Raw genomic sequence first — 22,763 nt, forward strand, 5'->3', positions numbered from 1 at the left:
ATGACCAGAGAAATATTGCAATTTGTATTTCTTAACTTTTTATGCCCCCAGCCTCTGGCCATTTTGTGTTTATCCATGCACGTTTTAGCTCTTTTTTCAGTGTTCCTGTTATATTCCTTGATACATTTTCCCTTAGCCAATATAACAAAACCACTATAATTTAGAAATACAAACTTTGAAATTGATTCAGTTGGCACAATTGATTGTGTGCATATTCAAAGAAAATAGTTTTGCAATATATGGTTTCTTAATTGTGATAAGTTCGACATAACCACCCAAGCGCAGAGTGGTGAGATACACAGTTTATTTTGTACAGCGGCACTATTGCTGTTGGTCGCTATCCTGGTAGCGTTGCTGTCTCACTGTAGGCAATGCAGATAAAGGTTTAGAATTAGTCACCTAACTGCCCACAGCAGTGACTGCCGGCCGGCTAAACCACTCCCCATCTCTCTGCCTGCAGCCGGAACCACAACCACGCTGCCCCCTCACGGTAATCTTCATAAAATTAGGTTGCTGCTGGTGCAGAAATCAACGCTGTAATGCAGGATACGTCATTTGCCTGATGAAGACCCTGTAGGGTTGAAATGTTGCTTTTTAGTCCAAGGTATCAAATGAGCCTCAAACCACCGTGCTGCTGCCAGATATGCAGTAGATACTACAAGCATTGTTTCTCATAAATATTTTTTCCATTGAGTTCAACAGGAAAATCAATCAGGAGAAACAATTCTTGTATTAATCATTTCCACAACTTCAAAAGACTCACTCGGAGCCCTCACACAATGTCAACAAATACCAAGTTTGGATGCTACAGTAAATGGTAAATGGACTGCATTTATATACAATTGATGCCTCTCATTCGCCAGAGCAGTTAGGGGTTAGGTGTCTTGCTCAAGGACACTTCGACACGCCCAGGGCGGGGTTTGAACCGGCAACCCTCCGACTGCCAGACAACCGGTCTTACCTCCTGAGCTATGTCGCCCACAGTGTCACATGACAGGGGGCATAGAGCATCGCTTTGCATCACGTTTTTTTTTTTTACGGCTCTGGGCTGCCCCATCTCTGTGTCCCACGGAGGCATGCTGCATGCCTATCAAAAAGTAATAAAAGTTTGGGTGATATGGCAATTTAATTTGGTCTAACTTTAGCAATTATAGGCTACTCGTATTTATGCAGCCCCAACAGCAAAAATAAAACAAATTTTTTTTTCCTCTAGAGGGGCAAATGGGCTGCTGCTCGGGCAACTTTGGCCCGGCCTTATGCACATCCTTGTTATGACATACCATCTACACATTCAGTTAACCGGCTACAATATAGCCAGGCCATATGGATACAACCAGATTCTTCTTTGAAACCACAGATACATTTGACCAAGAAAATTCACCCCCTTGGACAGTTACTTGACAGTGGCACACTGCTAATGTCATTAACTGGGAAGCGCAAGGTCAGACGATCGAATCCTGCCTTGCCCTCAGGCAGATTGTTTCATATCTTACTTACTTACATTTTCTTACTCTTATGTTTGCTAACTAATAATTGTTTATTGCTTTTGTGCGTATCAGAATATAAGAATCTTCATTGCATATGTTTACCAAAAGTCACTCATGGGCAGCCATATTCATTTCATGATGGCACATTTCTTGATTTTCTTAAAAGGTTACACCAGCTGACCACTGTGCCATTTCTACTAACTGTATTCCTTCACTTGGCTACTGTAGAAAATGTTCTTATCAGCAAATGCCAGGTTCCTACATTCATATTACCTCGCCCTGTTTTATATCTACCGACATATAAACAATTACTACGTATGTACTGTGTGCAACACCCCATTAAAACATTCCATTTAAAAAAGATGACTCATTCATAATTATCACTACTAGTAGTGAACGTGAGAAAAGTACATTTGTACAAGAGTTTTCCTATGCAATTTAACGCCATACTTCAACAACTATTTAAACAAGTAATTAGTAATACTGTCTGTTTTATATACCGTTAATAATGAAACTCATCTCAAAGTCAAAGTGTTTTATTTGTTAAGTGCACAGTATAACACAAGGTCATTCTGAGCAAAGAAATTCTTATGACATGGCAGGCAGCAACTACGTACAAGCAAGACAGACAAAAATATCAAAAAATATCAAAAATATACATAATATTAAACATTGGCAGCAGTATCAGCCTGTACAGATAGGGGATATGGACAATGAGAACAGTATTAATGAGTATTAAATATTTAAATATTAAACATATAAAGTGCAGGAGTGCTGATGAATATGTGCATAACATTGTGATAATGTACATTGAACATACATAGGAAGTGAAGGAGCATCCATAGGAGGTCATGTGATCAATTTGATCCCTGAGATTAATGTTGCTGGTTAGTCTGTGATCATGTCAGTCTTTACCTACATGCCCATTCTGCTAAAAACATATTGTTTCAACTACTCAATTTCATAATTTCTCATAATTTCTCTCGTACTACTGTTATTTCCTGATATGCAAAGATTGCTGGGACATATATCGGTGCTGCTATTTTCCACTCTCAAGTGTTCCTGTTCCTGTCCTTCTCAAATTCTCACGTAAGGTCAGTAATAGCTAAGGAAAACAGCAAAAAGGAGTCCTGCATACAGCTAAGCGTATCAAAATGCCTTATAAACCTTAGAAACATTAAAAGTGCATCTCAACGCAATAACAAAAACCGAGCAGGACAGAAGGGTACACAAGTTGTGACCTAGGGAGCTCTAATTCAACGAGCTTGCTGATAATTTTGTCAATGAAGGGTCGTTTGATGGCCATCAGATAAGTGAGTATATACACTGGGGACACTTCTTTTGGTTTTCTGATGGTGCAAGCCTCGTTTATACTTATGCCACCGCACCATTTGTCACAGTCATTGTTTTATATATACAGCAAAGCGAAAGTGCTAAACGGTACACGTCGATCAGACTGTACAAATTCACACAAGGATAGCCATAATCCACAACCGTTTCTTAAAGGGTTACTTTGCATTTTTAGACCCAGGTCTGCTCCGCAGCTCATCACGATTCATGTCCTCAACTTGACCCCCCAAAATCTACCTCTGCCCCCCAAAATCTCGCTCTGCCTCCCAATCAAGCCAGTCTACATCCGGGACTGCCTACGCTGTATGCATGTTTGCATGTATGTATGTGTACGCATACTTGTCATAGTCTACATTTATATGCATTACTGTTCTCAGTTTCTCATAACAAACACTTTGCAAAAAGAAATGTTATCCCATAAAAAAACATGTTTTCAATGTAGAAAAATGCCAAGTTACTCACACGTACAAGACATACACCGTCTATAACTCATTCATTCAGACTGTCAAAATGACGCCAAGTTACGGTACTACAAACAATATAGGCTATCTTGCCTCACCGAAATTAAATAAAATGTATTCCAAAGCAATGCTACCCAATATTTCCTCAATTCTTTCAAGTCACTTGGCCCTGTGTGTATAAGCATGCAGTACATGGACAGGCAAAACATATGTGTGGATGGCTTTCTCACAGTCAAGATTGATTGAATAGGCATCTATATGTCCAATTTGTATTGGTATGTATGTATTTCGCTGCCCAGCATTTCTGTTGCGTGAATGATTGTATGTTTCTTGGTATAAATGTCTGTTCGTAAATGTGAATGTAACATGCTGCGAGGGAAATGTCCCCATGGGGATAAAGAAGTTCTCTATGTATGTATGTACAATATGTATTTGACATGCAGCATTTATTGTACGTAGCAAATATACAATAACTTGTACATTTAGTCAAATTCAGTTCAGAAGCAAGTACAAACATATGTTTCCTGGAGAAATATGCTTCCTGTAGTTACTCACCAGCAGTTTTCTCCATGAATTTCAATGTGTTCCATGGCAATTCAAAATATTTCACACTTTGATCCGACACAAAGTTTGCATGACATTGTAAAATGCTAAGATTACAAAACACAGGGCCAAGTGACTTGAAAGAATTGAGAAAATATTGGGTAGCATTGCTTTGGAATACATTTTATTTAATTTTGGTGAGGCAAAATAGCCTATATTGTTTGTAGTACCGTAACTTGGCGTCATTTTGATATCAATACTTTTAATGGCAGGCCTGGATTTTGACAGTCTGAATGAATGAGTTATAGACAGTGTATGTCTTATACGTGTGAGTAACTTGGCATTTTTGTACGTTGAAAACGTGTTTTTGATGAGATAAAATAATACATTCACCATGGTTGGTGATGTACAGCCATGGTTGAAACTGGAAATGTCCACCCTTTTTGTATCCCAGCCACTCTTTCTGTGTCAACTATTTTCATTTGACCTTTTCTCATTTTCATCCTTCATCTCACCTCTTCCTTTGTCCTCATTTTGCTCCTGCCTCTCCTCTGCTCTCTGTCCTTCCTTTATGATAGCCTGTCTGCCATTACGATGCTACCCTACTATAGCTAGCTGTCACTGGCTACTTTATTGATTTCACTCCTCAGCCAATTCTTGGAACTTTACTTCAGCTGACTCATCTAGTTCCGTGCTAACATGTCATATAAGTGTACCATAAAAATCCAGTCACCCACCACCTATATGTGTTTACCACTCACAGCCATGCTTGCAGCTGAGCTACGGATGAGTTGGGGAGACTGTACAGGTATTGATAGACCTATGTTTAGGGTTCCCAGGGTATCCCAGACTGAGCCAACATTACACAAGAAGTGTGGTGTGCTACATTTACAATCATCCCATCACAATAAATATTTATCTTTCATTTCCTTTAACATCCGCAGACATTACATATTACAAGTTGATTTAAACGCAAAAGTACTCCAGGGCACAACCCCTGCAAGTTTCATGCCTGACTATGAACAATATGATAAAAGAATAATGTTCTGTTGATAGTAGTGTCAAGGAAAAACATATTGATAATATATACAAGATAATACAGACCACAAGCTTACTTGTTTGCTTCAACAAAGTTATTCTGAGCCAATGGGTCTATTTGCTTCTGAGCATAAATAAATCTATTCTAGTAGTTGTGCCAGTAATTCAACAGTGGCACTGTGCTACTGAACTAAAATGATCACTTTCTGAAAGCCCCCCACTGCATGTGCAAATTCTTAGGTATTAACAAAAATGGACTACGGTTCTATTAAGGAACCTAAACCAGAAATAGCAGGGGGACCAAGGTGCTTTAGGTGTGTTTTATGAATTTTAGGCAAACAATAGCCGTGTTTCCATAAACGTATTTTGATGCGCATTTTGCCATTTTGCACATTTTGCTATTTATGGAAACAGCAAAATGCACAAAAAGTACCTCAAATTCGCAAAAAAAGTTTTTACGCTCGCTTGAGGTGGGTTTTGCCTTTTTCGAAAAAGAGTTAATGCGCAAAATGAGAAATGGAAACAGTTTTTTCGAATAAGTTCTGACGTAGCGAACATTTAAGTCACATGACTGATCAGCTGTTTCCATTATCAGCATGAAACATGGCAAATACTAGCTGACATGAAAGAACAATTACAACTTGCCCAACTGAAAGTAATTCCTGAAGACCTCTCTCCATTTTTCGCTATAGTTTTTCACTCGTAGACTTGTTTTGTTTCCAGTTTGCAACCCCTTCTTCTACTCTGTTTTTTACAGCCATGTGTAGCGTAGCCTATACCGCCAACTTCTGACGTAACTACGCTTTGCGTAGCCTGGTTCATTCGCTCCAAACCAGTTAATGGAAACACTCTTAATTCGCATTTTCTTTTTTGCGATATTTCAAAAGTTCGCTTAAAATTCGCTTGACAATTTAATGGAAACATAGCTAATAAGGAACTATAATTATATTCTTCTACAATTCCTGTTAGCTTTCACCTCAGTTGTACCCTGCTCAACCCATTTTATTTGCTGTCTACTGCTTTACACCAGGCTGGCCAGTGGAGGTTGGGCCCCCCTTTATAGCCAGGTTCTTTGCGAAATTTCTTCACATTGGGAAAAAATTTTCTCGCCGCCGTTTCAGGGTTTTCTCCCCACTGGGAGTTTTTTTAATCTTATGTACCTGCTATTTGGGGGTTCAGGCCTGGTGTTTTCTCTGTTTCCTCTTTTTGCTCTGTCTCTTGCCTTGCTACTCTGTAAAGTGTCTTTGTGACAGTTCTCTGTAAAAAGCACTATACAAATAAAATTGAATTGAATTATTTGAAACAAAAAGAAAATATTTTCAGAATGATCACCATGTGCACTCAAGAATAATCAAAATCTCTTTATGAAAAATTTGAATGGAATCGATCAACAATAATTAATTAATTGCAGTTTGGGCATCTGCTAACTGGTTCAAAATTTGTTCAGATTCACATAAAAAGTTCTGACTTTTGCTTGTGTTAGAATGAACATAAAAAACGCCAGGCAATAATCCACAAAAAATATCAAGAGAGGCGTTTAAACATGACGAAATGTTGACTTTAGATTAACCCTTATTTCAGAAACAGTTTCATCTTTTGACTATTACTACTTTAAACAGTAATAAACAAGTACTTACTTTACTTAACTAGTAGTATTTTACAGTCATTCCAATAAAGCTAGCTATCAGCTGTATTTATTTGTGTATATCAACTAAATTTATTTATGGATCTGCTGGATTTATTTGTGGATCAGGATTTATTTATTTATTCCTGAGACAGTAGTACCCCTATATTTTTTTATCTGTTGTTGCTGAACTGTTTGTGTAAAGCACATTGAGTTGCTCCTGTATGAAATGTGCTCTATAAATAAAATTTGATCTGAATTACAAACCCAAAATGGCATAACTTGGAATTAATTAAGATGACAATTTGCAAATAAAAATTATGAAATGTGTTATAAATAGATTCAGTTATATATTTGTTTGTATTTGTATGTGTTTTTATCTTCCCATTTCTATTATGTAAATTGTGACATTCATAACATAAAAAATCTTATATTCATATTCAGATATGTTGGCACTCATTTCGTATGGTACTATGATCTCCATGATATCCAGGAGATAAGCAGTTTGTGGATTGATCCATATGTGGTTCATGTATGTTTCTCTTGTTCCTGTTGCACTTTATTTGTGTCCAGGTGTAGCAGGTCACAGTGCTTCACATTCAAGTGGGCTTTTTGCCCTTGTCCTTCCTGTATGTCTGCCCTGTTGGCCAGGCTGTTTGCGCTGTGAGGATGGGTCCCCCTGCAAGGTACAAGAGGACTGGTACCTACGAGCAGCCGTGTTGACTGTGCAGGGCTTCTTTATGTTTATAGTCTTCATCAGTATGCTTGTAACATACCAGTTCCGCAGGAACAAGGTGAGTGTCATTTCAGTCTACATGAATGATTGTTTTACTGCTTAAGTGTCAACAAGTTTCATGTATCTGTGTTATCCATTCCATATTTTGGCCTGTTTTCCTTTGTCCTGTCATTGCATGGCCCATCATTTGCAGAAATGTACACTATGCTGCAGTGACAGATTACACTCTCATTTCCACCTACACAAACTGTACTGTATACCAACAGAGAGGTTGGCTGATGGTTCATCCTCTTAAGGCACTGTTCCAGTGTGTAGATGGGCCCTATGGTCTGAATCAAATGTGGACTGTGTCAGTGCCGATAGTAGCCCTACTTGGCAATGCATAATTGCCCATAGTAACACCCAGGGATGGAGGGATTCAGTCAGCCAAGAATACTGTCTCATCGCTCACGACCAACCATGATAGACCAATCAGGTGCTCGCAGTCTGCTTGCTCAAGCTGCACATGAAGTGTCTTGCTCTGACTCACAAGTAATTGTAAATACCAGGTATTGGAATAGTTCAGAATGGTCAGGTGAACCACAGAAAAATAAATATTTCACAGGGGCATGACCACCAACATTTAAATGGCATTATAAGCATTATAATTATTTGGAAAATTTACTCAAAATACTTTTAAAATTCTTTTTTAATTAGCATTTTTTTCATATTGTAAATTTAAATATTTAAGTATTATAACATAACATAACGACAAGAACAGGCAATTCAGCCTAACAATGCTCACCATTTTCCTGACTAAATTAGTGCTCTGATTACCTACAGACTAGATAGTATCTAACAGCGTATCAAGCCTAGTCTTGAAAATCCCCTGTTTCTGCCTCTGCTACGTGACCTGGCTGGCCTCAATAAAATCACTCCTGAGTCTTCTTTTACTAAGCTTGAAGATGTTAAGCACCTTAAGTCTTTCCTCATAGCTTTTATTTTTCATACCAGGAACAATTTGTTTGCTCTTCTTTGAAGTTTTTCCAGAGCCGGTTGATGCGCTTCTGTTCGGCATTCAGAGTGCTGAACATCAAATGAGGGTGTCAACGATTAAAACAGCTCGGTTCGGAAAATTAAACATATTTCAATTAATCCTCACCTTGCTGACATACATAATCTTGCATTTTTGGATTTAAAAATTAATTAAAACATAAATTATGTTTTATGTTTTATTATAAATTAAGATGAAATATACAATTGTACAAAGGCATTGCATGCCAGGATGAACTAGTTTTAAAAAAGGTAATTTGCATCTATGAACATTCAGCATTCCATGCATAACCTTTTTCTCAACAAAAGAAGCTGTCATGATATTGCATCAGTTGTTTATTTAAATTATTTTCTTCTGAATAAAGAAAAATAATCTCTTACTGAGTAAGTATGAGGAAAAATCTCTTAGGTTAAGCATTTAATGCATTTTACAACAAAATAATACAATATTTGCTGATCGTATCAAGCTCAAATTTAAATTCAAATTCAGCAAGTTTGGACAGACTAAAAACTAGCCTATTTATAACAGGCAAGACATTATATTGGAGCTATGACATCCAAGCACCAATTTATGTCTTTTCATTTGCAGGGATACTTCATGATATGAAAGTGGCCAGCTGCTAACATGAAAATGGATGTCTCAAAGAATTTTGGCATCTTTAGATTTGCATTCACTGCATAACCTTCTCCTCCTGCAGGTGGCTTCTCTGTGGCTGTTTCAATCTGATCTTAATTGTTGCTTTGAGCTGGGGATTTGAGGTGATAACAATAATAAGTTGCTGCAACCTACATTTGAGACAAAATAAGTGAAATGCATATTTGAAATTGTAAGAACCATTGTGTAGGCTCTAGTCTATAAATATTTATTTATTTATTTCCTTCAGGATGCCCAGAAGGCTTTTCATAGGGTTTTCCATACTTTGTGCAATGTATACTTATACTTAATAAGTATACACTGCTGTATACTTAAGGCATTTGGATTTGAAATCAACAAATGAATATGAGATAAAAGCATGGCATCAAATTATCCGGCACTATACCAGATTTCCAGTGTATAGCTGTTTCAAAAATAAATAAATAAATGTGTCTGAGCAACAAATAAATGTAGGTGATCCACAAATAAACGTAGAAAAAAGAATGCTTTTTGTCCATTGTAAAGCATATAAATGAGCCCCTTTTGAAGGTTTAAGATGAAAAATTGATATCAGATTTAAAAATAATGCAAAAATATAGTCACACAATGCTGTACAGTACCTAAATGTGTAATTATCAACTCTTGTATGTTTTCTTGTATGGGGATGGGATATGAAAACAATTTTCAACCGTCTGTCATCACTGTTGCATGCATCACAAAAACTATTACATTACTAACGCTTAAATTACAGTGTGAAATATCCACATTATATAATACCACTAACCTATTTAAAGACACTCAATTTAAAAAATAACGTATACCGAAATATTTTGAGCAGTAATACTTACATAGCAATGATGAAATCTTATCTGTTTTCAGTAGGTAGAGACAGAGACAGTAAATCAATGATACAGTTCTGTCTCTGTCTCACTACAGAAAACGATGTCAGCTAGGTCTATCAGCAAACATATGGCTTAGCTATGCCCAGAAGTCCTCAATAATAATAGTATTTTCCAAGAAATGACGAAAAATCGTTCACAACGTTTCGTTAGGTGCAGTGTCTTTTACTGCTACCACAGAATGAATGCGCAAGTGAATGCGATGATAAGAAAATTTTTGGTTACGCTAATCCAGAAGCAAAATTAGACATGTTATACATCGTTAGAAAGCTTATACTATCACCTACTGAATAAATGAATTGTCAATCCAACCAGACTGTAGCCTACTAAAAAGGGCGACAAAGCCGTACGGTAAACAACGCGTGTGGTATTACTCTCAGCTATTTTGGAAGGTACTAAGGCATCACAAATGCATGTATATTTCACAAACGGGTTGTCCAAGACAATATATGACCACTCAGTCTCACAAGGGACATCTCTATGTGTAAAACCAATGGTAAGGTTGTATATTTATTCAATATTTAGTCCCAGATATTGACTGTAGAATGACATGGTATCATTTTTAAAAACTTTGTCTGGTTTATTTCGTTATTCAGTGAGCAGCGTTTTCACTGCTGTATTGGCATCTCTTAGGGCTATTGTCAGGTTTATCTTGTTACTATGACAAAATATGATTTTTGAGTGGTGAAAGAATATTTTTATGAATTCCCAGATAGACAATATTGTCCATTGTGTCATGGGTGGGGGGTGTAGTTGCAGATGAGACGAGAAGGGTCCATCTGCGCTCTGCAGACCGGCCTGAGGCGTGAGCGAGGAAGTGCGCATGCGCTTACAAGCGGAAGGAGAAAAACAGAGAGAAAGCGGGGTCCTGTGGCGTGATTAAAGTGATTGGGGTCCTGTGGCATGATTACAGTGGATGACATTCGAATTAAATATACTGTTGTATAACCATGCATAACCATGCATGTCACGATAAAATCCACTGTAAACATTTATTTAGTTTATGAGTGGCTGCCTCCCTTCCCATGTCGACAAAATAAAATGCTGCCAAAGTCAATGTTGCAAGGGATTCAGGGATTGTAGTTTCTTAAAGGAATACCACTATAGAACTCTATACACACATATAATTTTGGAAAATAATAGGCCACTGCATATTTTATCAATCATTAAAAAAGAAACACAATTGTGGAATAAACATAAAAGTATAGGGGGTTGAGGGAACCAGTCTGGACTAAGCCTACAAATCAGATACTGGAGAAATGTGTATGTTTTAGTCCTACTCAAAGAGTTCTCTAATATGTCTAAATATATAATAAATATATTAATATAATTCAATACTTAATATGAATATATATAATTGATAATATAAAATGTCTCCAATGTTCACAAACATTACCAACATAAACCTTCTTACAGACACAAAATACAGCAAATACAATCAAAATCTCATGTTCAACTCTAATCTTGTCTATTCTTTAGTTTTAGTGGTGGGGCTTCCCTTTTTGTTTTAACGTTAGGATAAGGGTTGAGCCTTCACTATTGTCATTGTGCAATTCAAAAAGATACACCAGTCATGCATTTTCTTATGTTTCCGGTTTTTTTTTTTCAATGGATTATTACCTACCTGAAAAGGCTGCCATTTTTGTCTCTGTTAGCCTACTGATTTGCCCTGTCAGAGTAAGTACACTGTGCTCAAATATCCATACATTTGTTTCAAAAATTTTAACTCTGATCTTCTCGTGGAACAAGAGGAGTTGTGATTTCTTTTCCCATTACTGAGAGGACCAGGCTGTCGTTGGTCGGGTGGTACCCTAAAGTTGAAAATAAGAAATGTTTGCACACCTGCTATGGGACCTGGCCTTCATCTTTCAGCCTGTAGATGAAAGACCTGCCCCGCCGACTTGGTTTTCCATCACCACAGACTTTCACGGTCGGTACCTGGCTCACAGTGTAAAACATGAAGGAACGTTTCTCAGGGTATGGCATGTCCCAGTATTTGCCCCAGATTTCTCTCCGTCTGTCCTCTGAAAATTTCTCAGAGCATTTTCTCCTGCATTTGGGGCCACATGGTTCTCTTATTGGTGGTTTATGAGTGGGCTCTGGGGGAGGAGCAAGAGTAGGCTGTGGTACTGTGGCTTGAGCAAGGGCGGACTCTGGTGCAGTCAGTGGCGGAAGGGTGAGGTCTTCTGGGGCTGGACCAAGGGTGGAGTCTGGTGTGACTGGAGGAAGGGTGGGGTCTGGTGCTGTGGCTTGAGCAAGGGCGGGCTGTAGTGCAGTCAGTGGAAGGGTGGGCTCTTCAGGGGCTGGAGCAAGGGTGGAGTCAGGTGATGGGCAGATAATCTATTCCGTAAAACAGCTCATCATCAGGAAAAATGAAAAAATTCATACAATTGTCTAGAATTGTCCACTCCTTCTCTTCTAGTTCTTCTGCAGGGGACATTTTGGTAGCATTTGGCTGCATTTTGCAAGGAATATCCACGCAAGAAACTGAAATGAATAAAGCAAATAATAATTAGAGACATGTATAGGAAATTAATATTGTATAGGCCTATATAACATATAGGTGGATGACTGTCACTCATCTGTGTTTTTTTGTAAATACATATATAGAATAATGTAGTGTAGGCTAATAGATAGCAATTCACATTAATTAACCTGCACCCCCTGTTATTAATTAATCTTATTATATACACTGTTTTGCGACTTTCAATTCATATGCAACTTTTAGATTATGGCTCAGTTTTTTAATTCGCATTACAATTAATCATAATTGACTGTTAATCATTATTATCATATAATAATGATTTGTGAATCAAATGTTGCTATCCTGTCAATAATAATTGTGTACGATCTTCAGCTAATACAGATAAAAGTCTTTCATCCTTAAAGAGTGGAGTTGTACCTCTGCTCAGTATGGATTCCCCTGAGTGCAGTGGGCAAGTGGAGTGAGAAACGGAACAAAAATAAATAAATAAGATTTCTTTAGTTCAGTTTTTCACTTCCTGCTTACATTCTCACTGGAATCCATATGGAGCAAAGGTGCACTGCACAACTCCAGTTATTAGGGACCAAAGTGTTTCCTAGTTTTGTCCTAGATTAGCTGGCGAGAGTACTCACTTATTATTATATTTATATATACTTATTATTGACAAAATATTAGCATTTGATTCATGAATAATTTTTCTTTGATAATAAGATGATTACCAGTCAATTATGATTAATTGTCATGCTAATAAAAAAACTGAGCCATAATCTAAAACTTGAACATTAATTGAAAGTCACAAAACAGTGTAAATAACATTAAGTGTGCAGTTTTTGCTTCATAAACATGTGATACCTCTTATGTTTTATGGAAAACTGGTGTTCCTAATATTGTGGCCAGTGAGTATATGTTTAATTACATCATGTTTTTTCCACAAACATCTGACCAATATTTGATTCATCAATGTGAATCTTATCAAAATGGGCATAGGCCTAATACCAGTGTTTAATCATTGTACATGGTATGTTATTATTCTATACCTAGGCTACCAAAACTGCTCCGAGCTGCATAGTCTAGCTGATGGATTGGATTGGATTGGCCAATTGGATACATGTTGACAATTTATCACTGTAAATGGAGTAACGTGAACAAAAACGAAAGGGATTATGGTGGTCACTTTAACATACGGAGCGTCATCTCAAAGACTGAACAACTTGAACATTTACTGACTGACTCTGACCTTGATTATCTGTGTCTTGCGGAAACTTGGTTAACTCCTACAACTCCATTAGCTATATTTAATGTACCAGGTTATAATGTGTACAGACGAGATGGAAGTAAAGGGAAGGGGGGCGGGGTTCTGATCTATGTTAAAGAGAGCATTCAAAGTAAACAAATTGAAATCGCTGACAACACCCTGGAGTGTGTTGGGGTCACCATTACACTAGCCCCTGAAATGTCATTTGTTGTACTTGCAGTTTATTGACCACCTACTGCTACAAATGTTTTCTTCGATCATTCATCTGAAATTCTCAAACGCTATGATGGTGAAGAAGTACTTCTCCTTGGAGACTTCAATTTAAACTGGCTAGATAGAGCACTTAGAAAGAGGCTAAAGGATGTCACCAAAATATTTCAGATGACACAAATGGTAAATAAACCTACGGGACTAACAAATTCTTCCAAAACCCTACTGGATTTGATTTTTACAAATAAAGCAGACAGAATAACAAAAATATATAACTTAATCACTGGTCTTTCAGATTAGAATCTTACATTAGCAGCTAGAACGTTGACACACGATACAGGAATCAAAATGAAATTGAAAAGAATTCCAATATCTTTTTCATTCCAAAAAAGACCTAGAGCTCTTTGAGAACGAAATAAAGCAAACTAAATGGAATGACACTATTGCAGATAAACAGTGTGAGAAGGCGTGTGATGATTTAATGTAAGCTTTCAAACAGATTCTATTAAAATATACCAAAACAATGGCCCGGAAGTCTAATGTAAAATTGAGTTTGCCTTGGTTTAATAGTAACCTATGGGATCTAATGAGAAAAAGAGATGCTTCTATGAAAAAATCCCTAAAATCAGGACTGAATACTGATCGTTTAATTTATAAAGGACTGAGAAATAAAGTCACGATGCAACTTAGGCTAAAGCAAATTTTTTTCTGGAAATCATTAAAGAAGCAAAAGGGAATAGTAAAAAATTATGGAGAAGCATTGATAAACTAACTGGAAAGGAAAAAATCCAAATGTGGTAGCATACAGCTCAAAATAAATGGTACTCTTCAAAATGATAGCTTAGATGTTGCAACAAATTTTAACAATTATTTTATAAATTCTGTCCTGGAATTGGGTCAGAATTTTACACGAACTCACCTTTCTCAAGCTTCAGTTCATGACAGATCTGCATTAATTTTGACACCTACAAATGAAACAAAGATAAACAAAATCCTCTCAACCCTATCAAACAGCAAAGCAAAGGACATATATGGTCTTGATACTGCATTTCTAAAAAAAAAAAAAAAAAATAGAGAAAATTTAACCACTCCTATAACTCCAATAATAAACAAGTCAATTAATGAGAGCACTTTTCCTAGTGCCTTGAAACCGGCTATAATAACCCCTGTACACAAATCCGGAGATAAGCAGGAGGAAAGTAATTATAGACCTATCAGCATACTCCCCGCCATTTCCAAGGTCACTGAAAAGGTAGTAGCAGAACAATTGATTGCGCACCTTGATTCCAAGGCCCTTTTACACCCTATGCAATTTGGATTCAGAAAAAAACATTCAACTGAAACGGCATGCTGCTACTTCCTTGAAGTCCTTAAAGCAAACCTAGATAAAGGAGGGGTGGTGGGAGCAGTCTTCCTCGTCCTGCGTAAGGCTTTTGACACAGTAAATCATCAAGCACTACTCAACAAGCTGGCTAATTATGACCTTTCCATAACTACACAAAACTGGATTAAATCATAAATAAATGGCCGACAACAGTGTCTGCGGATAAACAATAAATTATCACCTCTAAAAGCCTGCACCATGGGAGTGCCACAAGGCTCAATTCTAGGACCATTGCTTATTAGTATATACATCAACGATCTCCCATCTGTATGCAATGATGTTGAAGTCTTGATGTATGCAGATAACACCGTGTTATACACCCATGGGAAAAACGCAATAGGAGTCGCCACAAAATTATCAAAGGAAATGGAAAATGTTGCTAAATGGCTAAATGACTCCTGTCTTACTTTAAATGTCGGAAAGACTGTAACTGTATTTTACCAATAGATACAAACTTAGAGACTGTCCTGACATCTGCGTAAATGGACAAAAAATTAAAAACGTGGATGAATTTAAATACCTGGGTGTCACTCTTGATCCAACTCTTGAAGCTCCTCCTCCCTTGAGGAACTTTGTCACACTCAGCTCAGAAAAAACAACACAAGCCACTAGGTCATCCACTCGGGGGAGTGCAGAATTCCACAACGCAAGACCTCCCTTGGCAAATCATCCTTCACTTTTATGGCCATAGAACAATGGAATAATCTTCCAACAGAACTAATAACATCTACAGATTTTCACACTTTCTCCTGTCCGACAAAACATTGGAGCCTTACACAACAAACTTGCATACATTAGTAAATTATTATGGTGGGGGGGGCGCTTTGTTTTAGGGTTGGGATGTGGGGATGACTGTGTTTGTATGTTCTTACTATCTTTGTATTTTGTACTTTGTTTTTTAATGTCCTTTCTATTTTACTGTTTAATGTACTTTCTATTGTACTGTCTTACTTACCTGCCTGGGGACCACGGGTGGAAATTAGCAAATTGCTATAACCCGGTACATTACATCTCTCCTTGTTTTATATAAGGTTAATGTTCTTTGTACACTGTCCGTGTTCAAATAAACTAAATAAAAAAAATGTATTGTTTTTCTGATATGAGAAATGTAGACACAGATGACATCGATCAAACAAAATAGTTTTGCATGTGGGAGGTTAATGTTTTGCAACTAATTTATTGAGTGCAATGTTTACTAACGCAACAAATAGTAAAGGATACAAGACTTGTGTTTCGGTTTGAATTTGGATGAATGCCAGAGTAGGATACTCAAGAACGACTCATGTTATGGATTTAACGTGTTGAACGCCAGCGAGTAATGCTCAAAATTCATGTTGTGGATTTAACTTCTCAGAGACGTTGTTTGTGGATTAGTGCCGGAGCACAGTATTTCAATATGACGTCATCAATGCAAAACTGGCAGCCTGGCAGGAATCTGAATTCAATTAAAGTGACAGTACAGATGAACTGCCATAACTTTGTAAAAATGTTGGACGCAGTCTTTTATTTTCAAAATCTGAGAAATATACAGCACATTGTTTTATTTTGAAGCACTAACATGCGTCATTTGGCAATCGATTGTGAAATTTCAAAACAATACGACTACATTGCATAATTTCTCAGAAGAACTCAGATAAATGGCTACATATAAACTGCATTAACATTGCAACAAAGGATTTTTTATGCCTATGCGTGTCTTCAAGAACTGAGAAATAGGCACAGCGTATTGGCACATGAAAGTTCACTGCCATCGGAAAATTTCACTGCCATCAGTAAATTTAATCTTATCTGCCGATAAGCCAATTGCAGTCGACAAGGCAAATATCGGCCGATACCGATACTCGACCAATATATCGGTGCACCCCTAGTTTTCTAGCTGAGATAATGATTAGCTAGACCACGTGTATACACATTTCTGACCAAAACAACGGCAGCAGTAGTGGGGCGGAATTCGATTATGGATTGTAGCATTAACTAATGATAAATGAAGTCCATTATCATGGGCTAAACTTACCGTTAGTTAGTTAACGGTTAACAAATACATTAGCTAAAGGTTTGTACTTTCAATAAGGGTACTAAATAATGAAAAGTTAATTGAATGCTTTGTAAATGGATTTGTACATCATTAATTAATGTTAACAACTATATACATTAGTTAATGCCAATTCACGTAACATTATTGTAAAGTGTTACCAAGATACCATTGCTTTTGAAATTCAGAAGGTTCCATGAATTACGAGCGATTGTTTTATTTCAGTGTGGCTTACCTTCATGCTGCTCTTTCTCTTTGTTGTTCTCCTTCTGCTTGTAAGCGCATGCGCACTTCCTCGCTCACGCCTCAGGCCGGTCTGTGAGACTGCAGATGGCTGCTGTTGGATGAGACTGCAGGGAGGGGGTGCACGTTAAATGAACAACCAGAGCGACGAAACTCCGTATTCGGCATAGTTGTCGTGTATCGTCTACTGATGAAACTAAAACAAAGCGTTTCTGTTTTTAACTCATACTTTGGTTGCAGTAGCACTGAATGTCTGAGTTCAGTAATATCGGCACGCCAGCATGCCGACCACTAGGGGCTTTTCGCTAAGAAGTTAAAATAGAAATGTGTATATAACTGAGATACACTGGCAATCTCAGTCTTTACACTCTTAAGCCGAATTTGTGCAACGTTTACCTGTATTTGTCATTCTAAAATGTGTTCGGGATGTTTCTGGGCGTGGTGCTCTTTTCTCTGTGGGGACGGGTGGGCGTGGCCACAGAGCCTGTGGTTTGGGATCAGATTCAGTGTTTGTTGCTTGTCAGCTGCTGCAATGGCAGATGTTAAGAAGCCTAGAAACAGCGAAGCAAAAACACAGGCAAACAGGGCTCATTCAAACACTATTAGCCCATAGTTAGCCGACTGTTAGCCAAGTTTTCATTAGTGGGAAAAACCAGAATAAGCACTCTGCACAATGTTTTACTTTCTTATTTTTTTATAAATTTAGAGCCCAATGTGGGCCCGCCCCAGTTTGGAATGGCCACTTTTTCTGCAACAATGGCTGTGTACGTGCACAAACCCACTGCAGATTAAGGAGAGTATCAATATCCATGGTTCTCCAAAATTCATGGTGTCGCACGCTGTTTCTTGTCAAACTACAGACTACAGCTAAGCTTGCATAGAGTTGAACACAGGCTGTGTCCGAATAGTCAAAAAAATTACATCCTATGTCTTTTCCTAACCACTTTTCCTTGACCTCGATGGAAAACGTCATGAGGTTAAGGAAAGATGTGAAGGAGAATTCAAAAGGAATTAGGAAAAGACAACCGCGGTGCTAAGAGAATCCGACTGCACTTACACTAGGCTATATGCGACGGCGGATGTTATTGACGTGGGTCTGCCGTGGTAAAACTACAATGTTCTGAAGATGGACTACTAAAAGCGAATCTTAGATACTTCGCCCCGTGCGTTCATACCGTGTTGTTTAATGCAGGCAATATAAACATGGACAACCAGGTGAAAAATATTACTTCATTACCAAGGTTGTAATTGAAATAAAAAAGGAATATTGGCTACCAGTCACAAAAGTGAAACAAAATGGTTGTCACATTGAGAATGGTTGCTCACCCTCCTGTCCACTCTTATTTATCGACATGAATCCCAATTAGTATGATTGTATGAAAATTATTCATTAAATGTAATGCAAGATAGGCATAACATGTTGGGCCTACAAATTTGCTACTGTACATATCATCATTCATAAGTTTCAAACATGTTGAATTAAAAACATCTGGCTAAAAACGTCTCATATCCCTTTTTCTTGTAAGACAGACCTCTGTGTTATGGTTAATATGCTGATTATGATCTGATTATAAGCCTATGCATATAATAGCTTAAGAACCACGACACAACTCAGTCATGTTGATCGTTTGTTTTCGTGAACGGCCGAATGGTGCTTCGCTTTAAATGTTGCTGCTGTAAGGAATTGTGGGACGGCATTATCTCCTTTCCTTTTGTAAAAGGACGTCCAGTGTGCCCTATGCTAAAGGAGATAAGATAGGAAGCATTGCAGCACCTTTCCTTAGCATTTGGAGAATTCGAACAGCTCTCATCATGGCTGCCACTTAGGTACTTCCGGGTCATTTCACTCAGTTAGGAACCTTCCTAAGCAAAAAAGACTATTCGGACGCAGCCAAAGACTTTTCATATGTGGCTTTGGCTGCAATCTACAGGCCCGCAATCAGCTAGCAGGGGTCATTAGATACTGATGCACACGGAACCTTATCTGACTGAACCCCCATCCCCTGGGTGACAGAATCGTCAATTATACATCGCCCTATGGAACTAATGGCCACAGTCTGCACTGGTACAGTGTGGTGCCCCAAAATGAGCCATTCAGCAGTCCCCTCCACCAGGTTTTCCACTGTCTGACTTGTGAGGCTTCTGACAAGAAAAAATGTATCAAGATATCCTCTGTAAAACAACATTTAGACAGAAGGGTCTTTCAAATTTTAAGGTCCAGGAAACTGAAATCTGAATTCTTTGCTGTTGTGTTGGTTTAATACTTTGCAATAGCATATGGCCCAAAACAACAAAACAAAAACAACATAGCAAGGTCTCTGCTGAGTTTGGCTTGCCAGGTTTTCAGTGGGCTGGGTTAGCTGGGCTGCAGTGAATGTCACTAAGAACCTATGACCAGTGAAATCCTTTCTGCTTGTAATTTTTAATGAGAGACACAGTCAGATAAAATATGCCACAAATGCCACACATTAATTTACAGTCATTGCTGGAAAATGTGAATGCACTGGCAGTAAATTTACATTGACTGCCCTGCGTAGCAATTTAGAGTGTGGACTCAGTATGTTATCATCTGGCTCTTCAACATCATATGTGTAATTGTAATAACGCCGATGTTTCGACTGCCATTTTTGTAACTGTTGGCGATGAGAAACTGTTTATATATGACGTTTCACCTACACAAATACATGCCAGCCCTGTCCTTGTCTGCTGAACAAGTCATGGTAATCTAATAATTTTTTTTTTTAAGTTAAAGGTTATAATTGGTTAAAAACTTGAAAGAAAAATTAAGCAGAATATAACCACAATTTGAATCCATTAAAAGACCATTTTAAGCTTTGGTTTGCAAATGGCCCTAGTGGATATTTGGATATTAATTATACTGGTAGATTTAACATGGACAGTGTCCCTTGTTGTTTTGGTAGGACAAGTTAATAGATAGGTTAGATATGGTTTTCAGACTAAAACAGATTGAGCTTAATGGCCCACATACACCCTCCTGCCTGTTACACACAGGGGTGCTCAACAAACATGCATAAAAATATCAAGATTACAATGTGAAATATTATTGTACATATAAACAAAATACACTGTAATAAAAAGTACAAAGCCATAGCGATTAGTCATAATATTGATTCAATTTAGATCATCACAGTAATCACGAATAAGATTGAAAACTCACAAAATCAGGCACTGTTAATAGAGAGTTTATGTAAGTCAGGTGGTGGCTACGATTGCTTGTGTCTGACTTCCTGTTTGTGGTGGAAAGAGCGAGGGGAAAGAGTCTGGTGTTGTTTGGAAGTAAAAAAAAAACCCATATTATGAGTAAGGTAGGACGCTTTTGCTCCTAAGGTGAAAATCCTTGTCATTTGGGAACTGGGGTAATTTCCCACTTTTTTCCCCTGTTAAGTACGTGGCTAGAAAGCTAGCTGGTTAGCGATTTCGGCCACCTTCTTGGAGAGCAGTGGTCAGTTTTGTGGTTTTTTTGCCCCCTCAGGAGCTAGATATAATTGTAGTTAAATAGTTTACCTTTATTGTAACGTGCTAACATTAGCTGTAGTTTATTATAATCTGGTCCTGGGTAAATTTAGGTTGTATTTTGTTCTGAGATATAAATAAAATATTTAGTTATGCATATGGGAAATAAAAACATTAGGCAGGATTACTCTATGGGAGGAACAAAACTGGAATGTGCTCAATTTGAAAAACACTTGGTAATGGTTGTTCAAAGTCTTTCAGGTTCTAGGCACTGTGCTGTAGCAGTAGAAAATGCCAACATAATGCTGGGATATATAGCCAAAAGTATTGAGTATAAATCCAAGGAAGTTATACTTATCTTATACAGTACATTTGTTAGACCATACTTGGAGTATTGTGTGCAGTTCTGGGGACCTTACTACAAGAAAGATATAGGTAAATTCTGTACAGACATTAAGAAGAATTTTTGATTGTTTGATGAAGAGAGAAGTCAATGTGTGGAATAGCCAACCAGGTCACGTAGTAGAGGCAGAAACTGTGGGGATTTTCAATACCAGGATTGATACGATGTAAGGTACTATATAGTCTGTAGCAGACATGGGTCAAATACGTATTTGTTTTGGATTCAAATACTTTTCTACGCTTTACTGATCTTTTCTGGTGTACTGGAACCAATTAAATACTCTCAAAAAGTGCAAACCCACCTTTCTGGTCATATTGGCAGGCTCAATTACACCAGGTAAGATCAATAGAGCTCAGAAAATTTGAATCCAAAACATACGTATTTGACCCAGGTCTGGTCTGTAGGAAATCAGAGCACCAGGTCAGGAAAATGTTTGCATTTTGTTTGGCATTTTTTGGCTGAATGGCCTGTTCTTATCATTATGTTATGTTATGTTACCCTTTGAAAGGTAAGAAGTTGCTTTTTTCTTTTTAGAAAAGCATCACTTTTCGAGATAGAAATTCTATTTATGTACATACAAATGCTCGTTTTAAAGCGCTCCTAAGAATGCTTTCAGCTCAGTGGAAGTAACGCTTCAACTTTTCCTAGCATGTGTGCAAAGAGTAGATTGATTGCTTATGGCTCGGAGGGGGATTCTAGTGACATCATTTCCATTACTGTAGTATTAGCTGTTGTTTGACCTGTTGCAGATAGTTATTGGATTATAAAATACTATAATCATTAACCCAAGGTGTCAGTTTCAACCTTCCTTTGAGGGACGGGACTGCCTTGTTATTTCTTTTGTTATCTAGTGGTATCAAGACATCGAGACAGTGTTTTTGCATCAAAGGCCCTGTTCAGACCTGGCATTAAAATGCGTCTTGGGTGATCCAATCCGATCACAAGTGGACAGCTCTAACTACAGGTGTGAATGCACCCAAGACGCATTGAGGACGCATTGAGATCCGATCACTCAGACCACATTCGTAGGTGGTCTGGGTCGTATATGGCCACATTCTTTTAGCAGTGTGTACACAAATGCATCCTGGGCCACACTGAAGGACCGCCTAGTCAACTGACATCCTCTGCTAAAGTGGAAGTACGTACTCATTTGCGCGCCAACGGCGTCATATTAAAGTGTTTTTAAAGGTCTTTGCGAACTTCTTCTCCTTTTAATTTCCAGCAGACTAGGTACAGGTGATGCATTGCTGCCTCCCGCTGTTTAAAAACAACAATGCATTTGGTCTTTGCAAACAGAAATGATGTACGTGTTTATTTGCATATTGAGCGGGGAACTGAGATCCGATCACAAGTGGTCACTCTAGACACTTGTGGAGACGCATTCTGATGCCAGGTTCGAACTGACATCCGTCTCGACTGAATCTAGACACAATCTGGATATATCTGGATACAAAGCACAGCTCTGAACAGGGC

The 22,763-nt window shown here is 37.9% G+C and overlaps 1 protein-coding gene across 1 annotated transcript in view; it reads left to right on the top strand.

The window, feature by feature from the left end:
• Positions 1-22,763, top strand: part of si:ch211-156l18.8 (probable G-protein coupled receptor 158) — a 173,323-nt gene that overhangs the window by 86,130 nt on the left and 64,430 nt on the right. The window contains exon 5 of the mRNA XM_035407194.1: positions 7,077-7,297. Coding sequence (XP_035263085.1) covers positions 7,077-7,297 — 221 coding nt within the window. The remainder of the gene's footprint in view (positions 1-7,076; positions 7,298-22,763) is intronic.

Source organism: Anguilla anguilla, chromosome 2 (genome assembly GCF_013347855.1).
Source record: "Anguilla anguilla isolate fAngAng1 chromosome 2, fAngAng1.pri, whole genome shotgun sequence".
NCBI lineage: Eukaryota > Metazoa > Chordata > Actinopteri > Anguilliformes > Anguillidae > Anguilla > Anguilla anguilla.